Here is a 15,980-nt window from a genome sequence, read left to right as displayed (position 1 = left end):
ACTTTCCCACGCAGCACTGCCGTTAAGCGAGAGTGCCGGGGTCAATGACCGCCGGTAAACTCGCTCGCGCATGCGCAGTGACACACCGACAGGAACTATGGCTCCTGTCAGTGTGTTGCTGCAGCCGTGGAGAGCAGACATATCTCTGGATGTGTCTGTTCTCCATGGAAAATCTTGATACGTGGCACTTAAATATGTGGCAATTAAATACGTGACACCTGGCACTTATACGTGATACGAGTCACTTAAATACGTGGCACTGAAATACGTGATACATGGCACTTTGATACGTGGCACGTGTCACTTAAATACGTGGCACTGAAATATGTGGCACTTTGATACGTGGCACGTGTCACTTAAATACGTGGCACGTGGCACTGAAATATGTGGCACGTGGCACTTTGATACGTGGCACTTTGATACGTGGCACGTGGCACTGAAATATGTGGCACGTGGCACTTTGATACGTGGCACGTGTCACTTAAATACGTGGCACGTGGCACTGAAATATGTGGCACGTGGCACTTTGATACGTGGCACTGATACGTGGCACGTGGCACTGAAATATGTGGCACGTGGCACTTTCATACGTGGCACTGAAATATGTGGCACGTGGCACTTTCATACGTGGCACTGAAATATGTGGCACGTGGCACTTTGATTCGTGGCACGTGGCACTTTGATACGTGGCACTGAAATACGTGATACGTGGCACTGAAATACGTGGCACTGAAATACGTGATACGTGGCAAAGAAATACGTGGCACTTAAATACGTGGCACTTAGGCTATGTTCACATTTGCGTTGTGCGCCGCATGCGTCCTTTTTTTGATTTTGGACGCAGCAAAAATGCAACTTGCTGCGGCCGGATGCGTGCGCTGCAGTGACGCATGCGGCGCAAAACGCAAGTGCGACGCATGTCCATGCGCCCCCATGTTAAATATAGGGGCGCATGACGCATGCAGCGCCCGACGCTGCGGCGCAGACCGCAAATGTGAACGTAGACTTAAATAGCTGGATAGAGCTGGATCCGCGGGCTGTGATCTGGCCTACGCTCAGCACTCTGCGGAGCGCTGTCATTCAAAACACGTCCACTCATTTTGGTGTTTAGTCCCAAAATGAAGGATGGAAGAAGAAAAGGGTTGGACAAGGAAATGACATTTCTTTTTTTTTTTCCCCCACTGCAGTTAAAGCTTTATTTGTGTCAAACACAGACAATCTGCAGAGAAAACTGCATAAAAAAACCGCACTAAAAACTGCATCAAAAACGCACCAAAAACGCACCTGCGTTTTCTGCCAAGAGCTGCGGTTTTTGTCCTGAAAAAAAAGGATTGAAATCAGGATCGTGTGAACATACCCTTACCGTACAGGGTTACGAGGGGGGGCGTCTGACTGACGCCTGCCCTAGTAACCTGGGGTTAGTGACAGTGGGGTTAGTAAACCCCAGCTGATGTCTGTTCCGCTTGCTGAGGCGTCTTTGGCTCAAGGCCATTGCAGCTGGCAGAATCGACATGATGTTAACTCCAGTGTGTATTGTATTCCGAGTCATAAAGACAGGAAATGACCTCAATGACTCTTTTTTTTTTTTTTTCCCCTTTTTTTTTTTTTTCAAACAAACTTTATTTTCAGTACACAATGCTGAAAAAAACGCAGCTGCAAAAAACGCAGCAAAAAACGCTGTGTGTGAAAGCAGCTGCGTTTTTTGCCTGCGTAAAAAAACGCAGGTAAAGCAGCAGCAAAATACGCGCGCGTAAAAATACGCAGCAAATATGCTGTGTGTGAAAGTAGCCTAATGCATGGTCTCCACTGCTGCCTTTCGCTACTTCACCTGCTGCTGGATGTCGTGTCCATCGAGATGTCCCATAACTATGGCAGCCGGTCATTGCGTGTCCCAGTGACATCACCCACCACAGGTCCTATGGATGTAAAGTAGCAGCAGTGGGCACTGAAGTCTTTTAAAGGTGTTGCTCCTATTTTACCTTTTTAAAAAGTTCCAATTGGAGGGCCCATCACATGACTGCTGGATCCTGGACCTGGTTTCCTGACTCTGATCAGTGACCCTTTAATCTTGGTTTTTGTTATGTTTTTCCACATCCCTGGCAAGGTATGACTGTTTCGTAGGCTCCCTCGCACTCCTTTCCCCAGCACTTTTGTTCCTTACCCACCGTTAAGTTCCTGCTCACCTCTAGGGCATCCCTTTCAAAAGGAGAAGGGCATCAATCGAAAACATGGGTTAGGACCTTCTGCAACAGGGCACTAGCTTGGAGGCACGGTACCTCCTGATGTGTTGTGACATCGGCAGAAGGTTACACTCGATCCCTCTTAGGCACAGCAATAGATTGGGACATATCTGCCTATAAAAGCTTTTTGGAAGGTTTTGGACTGCCGCTGAAAACTGCTTGAAAGGGAAAACAAGACCACTCTGCTAAAGGAGTTTTGAAAGTGGCAGGTAACCTGTACTTCTGTTATTGTATCCTATAAAGGAGCCCAATTCAAGAGAGGTTATCAATACGATTTATTCTCAATGCGTTTTCGAGTTATTGTTACTTCTTCAGGAGAACCATGTTGATCTATAGTTCTCCTGAAGAAGTAGGAATACTTTGAAACGTGTCGAGAATAACACTGTTTTCATTCTATAGTTCCATCAAAGTACATGTTCTAGCATGCCAACTTTTTATGATGGCCTTGGAGGACAGTAGAGGCAAAACTTTCGGTGGCAATTTTTACTGCAGCCGGTATGTAGCATTGATGCTGTATGTCCGGATTCGGGCGCAGAACACTTTATAACCAGTGTACTGTCTCTGCGTCATCCTTTTGGGGTTGCAGACTTTGATCAATTCTAAATTTTCATGGGACTAGGTCTGACTTGTCCTCTTCAGCACAGAAACTGTGTGCATGTCCACTGCATCATCAGTAGTAATGCCTAGGTAGACTGCATGAGACCGAGGTCATTAATTGGTGACAGCGGCCACATGTTTTAGACTAGATGTCGATAAGTAATGCTGATTTTGATACAACATGCCATTGACTTCATGTGCCTCAATTTTGGGCCCATCTTGGGTAACTTTTTAAACAATTCTAGCACTAGGGGGAACACAGCAACTTGCTTCAGTTCAGTGTATACAGCATCATGTACTGTAGATCTAATAGCCCCTTATTCTGATGTTTTTTTTGTTTTTTTATCTCTTGGCTTTTCTCCTTCCTAAAAGGTCCTTTGAAACCCAACTTTCACGCGTGGAGGCTGATTTATTGAGACGGGAAGCCCCTCCATCTTATGGCCAACTGATTGCTCAAGGCTTAATCCCACCAGTGGAGGACTTTCCGGTGTGCTCTCCAAACCAGGTAAATGTCTGAATTCATTAGGACCCTTAGGCTTTGTGTGCATGATCGCACAGAACAGCGGTTTGGACACAGCTCACCTGAGCTGCTGTCTACAGTACAAGCACAGTGGGTGGGAGTTATAGAAAGCTCATGCCCAATGTGCTTCTATTTACCGCTGCGTAAACGTACCCGCGGTGTGGGTTTACGAGCCGCAGCATGTTGATTATCTGCAGCGTAGTCTCGCCCATACCATTCATTACATGCGGTAAATCCGCATGGTTCATTGAACACATGTGAATTTACCTGCGTGATTAGTATGCAGCGTTTTGGATGCATCTAAAATATGCTGCTATATCCTGATTGGGGGCACATAGTAAGGCCATGTTGTTCATTAACCCCTTCATCCCCGTGACGGTTTTTTCACCTTCATGACCAGGCCAGATTTTAAAAAATCTGACTACTGTCACTTTCTGGTAATAATTCTGGAACACTTCAATGGATCCCACTGATCCTGAGATTTTGTTCGTGACACATTGCACTTTATGGTTGTGGCAAATTTAGGTCAATATATTTTTATTTGTGAAAATATCAAAAACTTGGCGAATATTTTGCAATTTTTTTTTAAAAAAAAAAATGTTCTGCCCTTAAACTGGTTATTGGATTTTTCAGACTATAAGACGAATCGAACCATAAGATGCACTTAACCTAAGGTTTTAGAGGAGGAAATTTAGGAAAAAAAATTGAAGCAAAAAATTTGGTCAATTCTGTACTAATATCCTCATCCCTAGCCTGGTACACATGGGCAACCCCCCCTCATCCCTAGCCTGGTACTCGTGGGCAACCCCCCCTCATCCCTAGCCTGGTACGTCTGGGCAACCCCCCCTCATCCCTAGCCTGGTACGCGTGGCCCCCCTCCTCATCCCTAGCCTGGTACGCGTGGCCCCCCTCCTCATCCCTAGCCTGGTACGCGTGGCCCCTCTAATCCCTAGCCTGGTACGGGTGCCCCACTCTCATCCCTAGCCTGGTACACGTGCCCCCACTCTCATCCCTAGCCTTGTACACGTGCCCCCACCCTCATCCCTAGCCTGGTACGCGTATCTGCTTTAAGCTTTTAGGCGGTGCATGGCAGTGACATCATGCTCTGCTTACAAGCTGAAGGACAGCTGCCGGAATACTCACTGCTCTCCACGCCTGGAATATATTTGTGGAGAGCAGTGAATATTCATTGCTCTTTAATAGCGGACACTGTTAGCTGCAGCTGCCGGCTTCCTGCAGCTGCTGGGTGTTCACATGTGCCCCCTACTAAAGGGAATGAATATTCACTTCATTCCACGTCTATTCATTCCCTTAAGTAGCAGGGACCCGCAAAAGCCCAGCAACTGCAGGAAGCCAGCGGCTGCGGCTAACAACATGTCTGCTTTTAAAGAACAATTAATATTCACTGCTTTCCACTCCCAATCCCACTTTCAGCTTACAGGCCAGTGTACCTGGTGACCCCACTGCCAACTTTCAGCCTGCGGTCACCATGGAGATTGGCACAACACTATATCAAAATCGCGTTGAGCAGAAAAGGGAGCTCCCTCTCTAACCAGATTGCTGTTGCTATTCAAACGATCATCAGAGGGGTTAAACGCCCGCAATTAGTGCTAGCACTAATCATGGGTGTTTATGCAGGGTGTCAACTATAATATATAGCTGATGCCTGCCAATGATCATGCCAGCTCTGCGGGTGAGCCTACACAATTGTTGTGAACAGGTTAAAAGGTTAATTTTTTTTTTTAATTTTTTTTTTATTTTGTGTTTTACGATGGCGCCTTGGTTTGTCAATTGTGTGGATCTGGTATTGCAGCTCAGACACAGTTACTTAAATGATGTTGAGCTGCATTACCATTGCCATTACCACTCCGTGGACATAAGTGGTTTAGGAATAGGTAGGCAGAGGTGGGTTCTTGTGTTTTGTTTTGTTTCTGTTTTTTTCCCGTAATCCTGGATAGTTGCACGTTTTTTTTTCCTTTGTAAATCTCTTGTAAAGCACCATCCAGTCTCTCTTAGCATTAAGAAAATGTGAATATTAGCATTTTAGACAAACTTTGCACTAAAAAAAAGTGTAGGGTTTTTTTTTCTGTTAGGAACAGCAGGATTTGTCTATATGTTCATGTAGCAGAGCTCTGTGTGTGTGTGTGTGTGTGTGTGTGTGTGTGTGTGTGTGTGTGTGTGTGTATATAACACTACAGAGAGACACTGATAGTCGATCTGTTACCTTCCTATTCTACCCTAGTACATTAAAATTAGCGATATTGACCTCTACACTTTTAACTACCAGGGAAGTTTTAATTAACATAAAAAAAGTTTTTTTCTTATTTTCTGCTGTCTAAACCAGGTGTGCATCTTATGGTAAGGTGCTTCTTATTGTCCGAAAAATACAGTGCTTATGTTGGGGCTTTGTTTTGTTTTCTAATAATTGGAGAAACAACCCAATTCAGATCTATGGAACAGACCATGGCCACAGAAACCTTTTTCCCACAAATCCTCCTAGGGCCACATCTAAGCCAAAAATTCCCGCACAGAGGCTTTCCTAACCAATGACACTGCACAGCCAAAAAAAGGTTAAAAAAAAAAGGGACAAAGTACTGTTTTAGCCATCATTTTCTGGTGGTTTGGGGATCCCAGCCGTTAAACGAGGCTTCATAGTTTTCAATGGATAGAGGAGATTGGGGAGGAAAGTTAAGAGGCTGCCGTGCACAACAGATAGTTGGCTCGACAAGCTTGGTAGGATTGGATAAGGAGCAAATATGTTAAATTGATGAGCCCATGAAGGACACCATTTACTGTTTTTAATCAGTAGGGTTTTTTTATTCTTTTTTTTTTTTCAGGCTTCCGTTTTGGAAAATTTGAGAATTGCTGTACGTTCTCAACTAGGATTCACATCCATTCGACTCCCAATAGCCGGCAGGTCCAGCAACATTTGGAATAGGATTTACAATTTTGTACGGTCCCGTAATTCTGGTTCTCTGTCTTTGGCGTCTACGAGTGGAGATGGTTCTACAAGCCAAGGAGCTAACCGAGAGGGAGAACGGGGAACCTCGAGCAGGGGACTCTTCTCTGTAGAGTCTGAAGATACAGATGTGGTAAATGAAAGAAGAGATGCTCAAGGGGCTGTTGGAGGTGTTGCTGCTCCTTTGCCTCAGAAAACCCCTCCTGCTTCTGCCGTGGAAGCCACAGTGAGTGGGAGTGGGAGTTCTACCACTCCAGCTTCTAATAGTAGACCAGCAGCTACCATCAGGGAGACCCCTGCTCCAGAACTTCCCGTTGTAAGTCCAGCCCGTCAGCAGCTCAGCAGCGCTCTTAGCAGAATGACTCAAGGTTTACGATGGGTGCGGATTACTCTTGGGAGGTCAAGCTCTGCAGGTCAGAACCAAAGCCCCCTGAGGCAACTCGACAGCACTGGAGCTGGAAGAGAAGACGATGATGATGTAGAGATGTTGATTCCAGCTTTAGACTTTGACCTAAATGACTGCACTAGACCATTACTTGATCTTGTCTCCGATCAGGGACAAGGACTTGCACAGCAAAGTGCAACATCTCAAGGAGCAAGGTCCTCCAGTCGCGATGGTCCTTGCGAGTGTTGTGGGATTGTCCACACCGCTCAGATCCCAGACACCTGCTTGGAAGCGGTGCTCAAGAATGAAAGTAGCGACGATGAAGCATTGCTACTCTGCTAGGCACACACGGCACTTGGGAATCGTGTTTGGAGCAATATCTTGTCACCATTTTGTACTTCACAGAAACCAACAAACGCTTGGAATATTCAGGCAAAAAAAAAAATGAATACAGGAACTGGTTCTGCATCTTGCCACTTGTGGTTACTACCATGAATGTCCTTCTGCGGAGATGTTGGTGGATGATCCATAAGCTTTTTATCAGTACAGAATTAAAGTCTAGTTTACGTTGTGTAATCTTTGGTTGTGTATGTGGCTCAGTGAGCAGCAGTAACTTGTGGCCAAATGTAACGAGTAACAGAGAAGACTCTGCTTTGGGGGTAAAGCAATGTCCCTCTGACAAAAATCACAGAACTTGAACCCTTATTAGGTTCGGTAAGAGTGTGTATTTTTTGTTTTGTGTGTTTTGGTTTTTTTTTTAGTTACTCAGAACTTTACAAACCCTTCTGCCCTTTTTTTTTTCTCTGCAAACATTAATCAATGTTTTCTCGTAATAATAATCATTTAAAATTCTGAATTTTTACAATGATCACCCAAAGACAGATGCAACTGTTATGTAAATCTGCGAGTCGCTATTACAGCGTGTATTTGTGGCGATTATAGGCTTGGCTAACAAACTTTAGTTTTTCTACTGTTGAGCGACACGATCCACTTGGGATCCAGGTACTTGAAATCAAATATATCGGTACTTAAATCTTACATTTACGGTACTTGGACTAGAAGTGTTGCACAGAAATAGAAACGTTTTCCTTCGTGAGGGTGTAGTACCTCATTTTGTCCATCAAGGTCACTGTGATGGGCTATGAAGAAGGTACAGCAACCTAAAGAAAGCCCAGCATTTGTAAGGAAAAGCTATGTAAAATCCATTTTTGGAAGGAAAAAAAACTGGTTTAAAAACCTCTACCTTATTGGAGAATCCATTTTGTGTTTTTTTTTAATGGTTACACATATACTTGATATAGCAGGATATGCTTTTTACATTGTCATTGGAATTATGCTTGAAAGGGAAAAAATTGTAAAGGGCTCCTGTTGTCTGCATTTAGTGGTGGGAGCGATTATGGGACGCTGCTGATCATATTTCTCTTAAAGGTGTTGTGTACTACTTGGACAATTTCTTATCATACCCAAGCTTGGCCCCAATAAAATAATAAAGGCTATACTCTCCTCCTGTGTCGGCGCTGTTCCCGCTGCGTCGGCAGCTGATCTGACTTCCTCCTTCTGATAAATTTCTCTGAAGGCAGGGACAGCGACGCTAGCGCTGATTGGGCGCTGACGTCTTGAGTCACCGCACAAGAGCGACTGCCGACACCACGGGAATGATGCCGAAACGGGAGGGGAGTATAAGCTTTCTTATTTTATGGAGGCCAAACATTTTGATAAAGAAGAGGTTGTCCTAGTAGTGGGCAAACCCCTTTTAGGAGGCGCTCCATAGTATACAGTCGTGTGTTCGCTCCATTACACAGTGGGCACACATGCCGCTGCCTCCGGATTATAAGGCTGCCGTCACACTAGCAGTATTTGGTCAGTATTTTGTAAGCCAAAACCAGGAGTGGAAGAAATAGAGGAAAAGTATAATAGAAACATATGCAGCACTTCTGCATTTATCACCCACGCCTGGTTTTGGCTACAAATACAGATGTAAAATACTGACTAAATACTGCTAGTGTGACAGCTAAAGAAACTGCTGAGCAGAAGTATCCAGGCGGTTTATAGAGATTGGGCAGGATTTGAAAACGTTTGCACAGTTATTCCAGAACCAGCGCTGCTCTGTGCCCCTGGTCAGTTTGGGAGTTTTTCAGAAGAAAGCAGGCAGCCTTTTTCTTTTAATGCTTAGACCCTTTAAAGGGAACCTGTCATTAGATTAATGCTGCCCAAACCACAGGCATCATGAATCTGATCCTGGCTACAGCCCGGTATGTTTATTTATTTTTTTACTTTGTACGCTGCGGCTTTTCAGCCAAAACCTAGTTTGAAAAGCCAGTCGTGATCCATAGGGCTAGAAGTGACTCTTCCGATGCAGCCCTTGGTCGTCTTCTCCCTGCCCTCTTCCAGGTGATTGCGTGGGCGACACGTGACCACTAAGGTCAGCCATTGTCTGCATCAGTCATGTGATTACTGGGCCTGATGTCATTGCTGGGAGACCTCTAACAAAGCAGCCCAAAATCCAAGACAAGGGGCCAATGGACCGGCACACTACTTTACCTGCAGAGTATGGTGGATATTGGTGCTTCCTCAGGAATTGGGGTTGTCTTGAGTCCAAGCAAAGTGGAATATTTTTCTTTTAAAGGGTCTCATGTGCAGCATTGGAGGAGCTGATGGGCTGTGGCGCTCCAGGGTCCGGCGAGCTTCAGCAGCAGTAGCCGGTAACCGAAGGGCCACAAGCATTTCGCAATTACATCTAAAAATCATAGTTTTTGAGAATATTGGTAACTGTTAAAGTTTTTTGTTTTTTTTGCAATTTTACCCATTTAACAATAGGATTGGAAAATTGGGGAAAAAATGCAGCATATTGAGTTGCAATTGAAAGGAAAAAAAATGTTTTATGTATTTGTTAGCAATACACATGCGCATAAAGTTGTCTACATTTTTTATTTCATGGTTTACAAGAATGTTTGTTTGTGTCGTGATTAAAGTGTCAGTGTCCATCCATCCGCACAGTGATTCGGGCTGTTTTGTTGGCTTCAGCGACCGCACAGAAGCCTGTCTACCTGATGTTAGCGGAGATTACTATGTTCGTGAACCTTGTCAACAAATGAGAAACCTGTCTTTTATGGCGTCTGCAGAAGTTTGAAAAATCGTTAGTTTCATCCAGAAAACTTGGACGATTTTTTTTTTTTTCCCTAATTTTCATCGGTGTGCCATCCATGTGTCCAATTTTGTTACGTCCGTGTGCGATCCGTTTTCCTACAACTCCATTAAACCATGATCACATACAGTTTCCTAGATTTGTAAGAGAAATCTATCTGTAAAAATCGGATGGACTGTGTGAGACCCAAATTTTTTTTTCTTTTTCCTTCTTGCAGACACTCAGACTATGGGGGGTTAATAAAGTTGTTTATCTGGACAGCTCTATTGAATAACATGGGTCATTGTGCTGCCCGATTTATACACTCGTCTGCATGAGCCCTTGGGCCTCGCAGTATTTCAGGAGGCGACGCAATGGTCTTTGCCAGTTTAGGCTACTTTCACACTAGCGTTAACTGCATTCCGTCACAATGCGTCGTTTTGCCGAAAAAACGCATCCTGCAAAAGTGTTTGCAGGATGCGTTTTTTCGCCATTGACTAACATTAAGCGACGCATTGTGACGGATTGACACACGTCGCACCCGTCGTGCGATGGATGCGTCGTGCAGTGGCGGACCGTCGGGAGCAAAAAACGCTACATGTAACGTTTTTTGCTCATGACGGTCCGCTTTTTCCAACCGCGCATGCGCGGCCGGAACTCCGCCCCCACTTCCCCGCACCTCACAATGGGGCAGCGGATGCGCTGGAAAAATGCATCCGCTGCCCCCGTTGTGCAGCGGAGACAACGCTAGCGTCGGGAACGTCGGCCCGACACACAGCGACGGGCCGAGCCCGACGCTAGTGTGAAAGAAGCCTTACAAGCTTGTCTAGAATTTAACATTGTGAACTTGAATCTAAAACTTGTGATTTAAAGGGAATACACTTCTGTATTTGATGTGAATACTTTTCTGCCCAATGATGACAGAAGTATTCTAGGAGTGATACCTTTATTGGCTAACCAGAAAATATGTTTGCAAGCTTTCAGAGCACAGCGGCTCCTTCTTCAGGCAAGATTACAAATAGATTAATAAGAAACAAGCACAACATTTAAGGAATACTAAAGGAGGACATTTGTTAGGGGGTGGGAAGTATGATGAGTCCATAGATAAGCCAAGGTAATCAAATTAGGCATTTTCTTACAAATGGAGAGGCAGTGGGAATAATGTTCTTAGTTATCTGGAGTCCGTCTGGTGGAGGTGTGAATTGTATCCATGTAGTGACTCATAAATCCAGGTGTTAAATTGAGTCCTAGTGTCAACCTCCACTAGAAGGACTCCAGATAACTAAGAACATTATTCCCACTGCCTCTCCATTTGTAAGAAAATGCCTAATTTGATTACCCTGGCTTATCTATGGACTCATCACACTTCCCACCCCCTAACAAATGTCCTCCTGTAGTATTCCTTAAATGTTGTGCTTGTTTCTTATTAATCTATTTGTAATCTTGCCTGAAGAAGGAGCCACTGTGCTCTGAAAGCTTGCAAACGTATTATTTTCTGGTTAGCCAATAAAGGTATCACTCCTAGAATACTTCTGTCATCATTGGGCAGAAAAGTATTCACATTGATTTTTCTGGCTAACACGGTACCACAATACAATTTGTTATTGTACATCACTTCTGTATTCGGAAACAAACCTTATGCACAGAGGTTGTCTGATGGCAGGGAGCTGATGTGTGGGCTCACTTAGTCCCCAAATCTCTGAACCTACATGTAGGTACACCAGCCACTCGGTAGATCTACCATAATTTCGGAGATTAGTATTTTAAAATCTGAAAAATTGCTCCACTTTGTATACAACTTACAGAAGAAGTTCTCCAACAACCAGTCCCCCTTGAAGTACACAGCGACAGTGGGGAAAATAAGTAATTGATACACTCCCGATTTTGCAGCTTTTCCCTCCTACAAAGAATGGAGAGGTCTGTAATTTTTATCGTACCTACACTTCAACTCTAAGAGACAGAATCTAAACATTTTTTCTTGTATCAAATACTTATTTTCATGTTATGTAAAAAATCATACAATGTGATTTTCTGGATTTTTTTTTTAATTTTTTTAAGATTCTGTCTCTCACAGGTGAAGTGTACCTACAATAAAAATTACAGACCTCTCCATTCTTTGTAGGTGGAAAATTTTGAAAAATTGGCAGTGTATCAAATACTTATTTTCCCCACTGTAGGTTTTCCCAATTCGGGATGTGACCGGAAAAGTCATGACAGATTTTAAAGGGAAGAGATTACTACTATGCATTGCCTTGAATTTTTTAAAGTGGGTCTTTAAATTTTTTTTTTTTTTTTTTTTTTTTTGAGTTGTACTTTTAATGTAAACGGGGGCTTTATTTATTGTATCTATATACAACTTCAGTCTCAAGTCTTGCTTTGGGAATTGGTCGTTTTGGTACTGTCAGAGATCAGAACTGTTTTCCAACATTCACACCTCTGTGACTCCGTGTGTGTATATCGCTATATACGTGCACCAAAAAAAACACTATGCGCTTTCTTGGATATATTCAGGTGGTTTCTGTTTTTGCTACAGACAAATTTGCTTATACTAATACCATTATTTTATCTGGGTTCATTGCTGGTTATAAGAAAAAATTTTCACACTGTTTTTCTATATTTTTGTAATGTAAAAAAAAAAAACCCACAGTGTAATATTGACAAACTTGTGATTACATTGGAAAAAGAAATCTGCTGTTTTGTTTTTTTTTATTTATTCATTTAGGTTTTTTTTTCCTTCATTTCTTCTTTTTTCGTACTTTTACTGAACATTATTATTAATATGGACGTTGTGTTTGTGTCTGTATGCTATTTATTGAATTTAAACACTTTGAACGGCATTTTACAAGCATGTTTCAAGTCCTGTGCATATGTCCTGTGTAGTCAGTTAAACTGACCAAATGTTTTATGTATGAACATTAAATTTACTTTTTTGCTAAACTTGGTGTGACCTGGGTCTAATGTTAATAATGAATTGTCCCCTCAGTATGTCCTATATCCACTTGACCTATAAAACAAAAGCACTTGGGCTCCAGTTCATCAATACTGGCATGCACACGTTGCGTGTTTTTTCTCTATAAAAACGCATAAAAAAGCATACATTATGCATCCCTTCATTTAGAATGCATTCCGCAATTTTTGTGCAGCATGTTCATTAATTTTGCGGATTTTTCACGTTTTTCCCGCTATTTAATGCATTGGGAAACTCCTGGGGAAAAAAAGCGTCAAAAATGCGCAAAAAAAGCGCACACAGATTTCTTGCAGAAAATGTCCAGTTTTGCTCAGGAAATTTCTGCAAGAAATCCTGAACGTGTGCACATAGCCTACACTGGTCTTGAGGGAATATGTTGGGAGTCAGAGGTGCACACCTTGTTAAAGAATTCGGCCCATATTAAAAGTGGCCAAAGATTTTGAACCTTGTGCAAACTTCTGATTTGTTTTTTAAAGTTTGCTGCTTTAGTGTGTTTTGGATTAATTTTTTTTTTTTTTTTTTTTTTATAGAGATTCTTTAAAAACTCCATAAATGTTTATACCCTAAAAACAAATGATTAAAAGATCTACATTATCAAAATTTGTGTTGGTCAACTTTTGGCCATGATTGTTCAATCAAAACTGAGAAAACTACACATTTAAAAAAAAAAAAAAATTCATTCCCCCCCCAGCTATGTCTTTATTTTAAAGAGTATCTTTCACCATTCTTTTTCTTTATATATAGAATTGGACACCCTATTGAACAGTGACTGCAAAGCACACCCCCCCCCCCCCCCAATAGCTTGGATCAGATTCAGTGTGAGACATGTATTGTCAAACGGCCTGCTCTCTTCACTGCACAGTGATGGCATGTGGTGAAAAACAGCAGAGCTGAATGTGACTAACAAAGCATTCAGATTTCATCTCCAGTGTGGGGGGGGCTTTACTGGTAGGACTAAATACATTTTTTTATGCCAAAGTTGTTGTAGTGCTGCAGCTCTGTTGTACTTCCACCTCCCCCCCCACACTGACTGCTGGAGACGAACGCTGTTGATCATACCCAGCTCTGTTGTTCTCTACCACCTGGAATCACTGTGCAGTGGGGAGAGCAGACTGTTATTAGTAACAGTTCTAAGCTATAGTGAAGGAGTGGTTTGGGGGTTTTTTGTTTTGTTTTTTTCCATAGTATGTGGATACCTACTTATGATTGGCAGGGCAGTCAGCACTGAGAGTACAGCTCCTAAAAGTGTAATTACACTGACACTTCCCACACACTATCAGCTTTAAACTCCCATCTCTGGCAGTCACACACTCATGTCTACTGTGCCCCGGTACATCATCACTCTGCAGTGGCGAGAGAAGACCATGTGCCAATACATGCATGTCTCATAGGCGGCCTGATCTAATATGTTGTGGGGTGTGTACTTCTTTCCCCAGTGTGTTGCTGCCTGGTTAGCATCAGAAAGGGGAAGATGTACACGCCCCCAGTGAAATCTATCTGGTAATGCCCACATAGACTTAATTTTTTTTAACTGCTCACGTGCCAAATAACTTTCTTATCTATGGAGAAGCAAAATTTAAGAGGAAAAAGGCTTGTACTGCTCTGCAGCGCCTATTCCATCATGTGTCCAATTCAATCTGAAAAATGTTGTGAAAAGTCCTCTTTAGCTGTAAGACCACTAACTGCAGTAGGCAAACTTACCACCACCAGACATTAGACAGTAGACATTAGATGCTACTTGTGAGCTGGAGATTAAACCACTTCCCCTCTGCTGGATTTCTACAAGACACAGTCTGCAGCATTTCTAGCGTGATCCTGAAAACGTGAGTACTCCAATGTGGATTTCTGCTACTTTTGACAAGTTTACAGAGCAAAAACAAAAGCAACACCTATCAATGGGATCCCCTGATGGTCTCCACCAAAAGTGGTGATCCTACCACCTGTCACCACTACTGAGGCCACTGATTGACATCAGGGACATGTGTCTGGTGGTTGGGACATAATCACATATCGTCCCAGTGGAGACCATCAGAGCAGTGGGGTGATCCCAGTGGTACGTATTGCTCGCTTTCTTATACGTCTGTAATGAAACATTCGGTTAATGTGTCTACCTGTATGGTCATAGACTCTCATTGGACTCCTAATTGACCACCATGGAATGATATATTTTCTGTCGCCCATGACGGCACCACGGAGAGAGGGGATCCGCCCACCAAGGACAGGAAACCTACAGATAAAAAGGCGGTACCACTCTCCCACATTAGTTGGTTTCCTGTCCTTGATGGGAGACCTACGGACTTACCAGAAGAAGATCGACGTGGGATTCCAGGGCCAACCAGTCCAACTCAGGCAGCTGGGGTCCCTCTGCCTCGGCTGGTGTGGTTACCCGAAGCGCCACCGCTGGGGCTAGTGGGCCTCTAGGGTGTGCGGGGGAGGTGACATGGAGTTTGCGGTCACCTCCCCGGGTAAGATGCAGCAGCGGCAACATCCAAGGGGGGTCCCTCTGTGGTTGCGGGAAAAGCGGCGCGGCCCTCCCTGACAAAGCGTCAGCCTGCACACTGCATTGCCACCCGGCGTGCAGAGCCGCGCGTTAAGGGGCTGCATAGGACCGGGAGCCCGGCAGACTGCTCCATATGTGCTTTCTGGGCGCCATCTTGGCCCTACGGCGCATGCCCGAGACTCACCGATCTCAACGATAGCGCAGGAGCACTGGAACTGTGCAGGAGCACTGGAGCTGCGCAGGCGCCGGGTGGGCGCTTCTGCGCAGGCGCCGGCAGTGGAATCTGATGGGCGCATCGGCGCCGGCAATGGGCGCATCTGCCGGCGATGGGCGCATCTGCGCAGGCGCTAGCGAACGGCGCTTGGCGCCGACACTGAGGTTTCTGCGCGGGCGCAAGTACAAAAAAGCGGTGGGAATCTCCCGCATAAAAAGGGTGCTGCTCCAGCTACCCAGGGGCACCGCAGCGTTATCCGCAGCACGAGCCTCAAGCAACAGCGCGAGCCTCAAGCCGCAGCACCAGCCGCCACAGCAGCAGAGCATCCGCAGCGCCAACTGCAGTATGAGTAACCCGGCTTCACCCTTGCCAGAATCACCACCACCTGTATCGCCGCAGCAGCAGCAAAAACGGCGACAACAGAAAGGACACCAGGATACTACCGGTAAAGAACGCCAAAGGTCCCAGCATAG

The 15,980-nt window shown here is 44.3% G+C and overlaps 1 protein-coding gene across 2 annotated transcripts in view; it reads left to right on the top strand.

The window, feature by feature from the left end:
• Window positions 1–12,762, top strand: part of LRP12 (LDL receptor related protein 12) — a 90,690-nt gene extending 77,928 nt beyond the window's left edge. For both annotated transcript variants that reach the window (XM_077271059.1, XM_077271060.1), the window contains exons 7-9: window positions 3,210–3,342; window positions 6,195–10,212; window positions 10,638–12,762. In XM_077271059.1, coding sequence (XP_077127174.1) covers window positions 3,210–3,342; window positions 6,195–7,043 — 982 coding nt within the window. In that variant the 3' untranslated portion in view covers window positions 7,044–10,212; window positions 10,638–12,762. The remainder of the gene's footprint in view (window positions 1–3,209; window positions 3,343–6,194; window positions 10,213–10,637) is intronic.
• The last annotated feature ends 3,218 nt before the right edge of the window (window positions 12,763–15,980 follow it).

Source organism: Ranitomeya variabilis, chromosome 6, assembly GCF_051348905.1.
Source record: "Ranitomeya variabilis isolate aRanVar5 chromosome 6, aRanVar5.hap1, whole genome shotgun sequence".
NCBI lineage: Eukaryota > Metazoa > Chordata > Amphibia > Anura > Dendrobatidae > Ranitomeya > Ranitomeya variabilis.
This window is presented reverse-complemented; position numbering and strand designations above follow the sequence as displayed.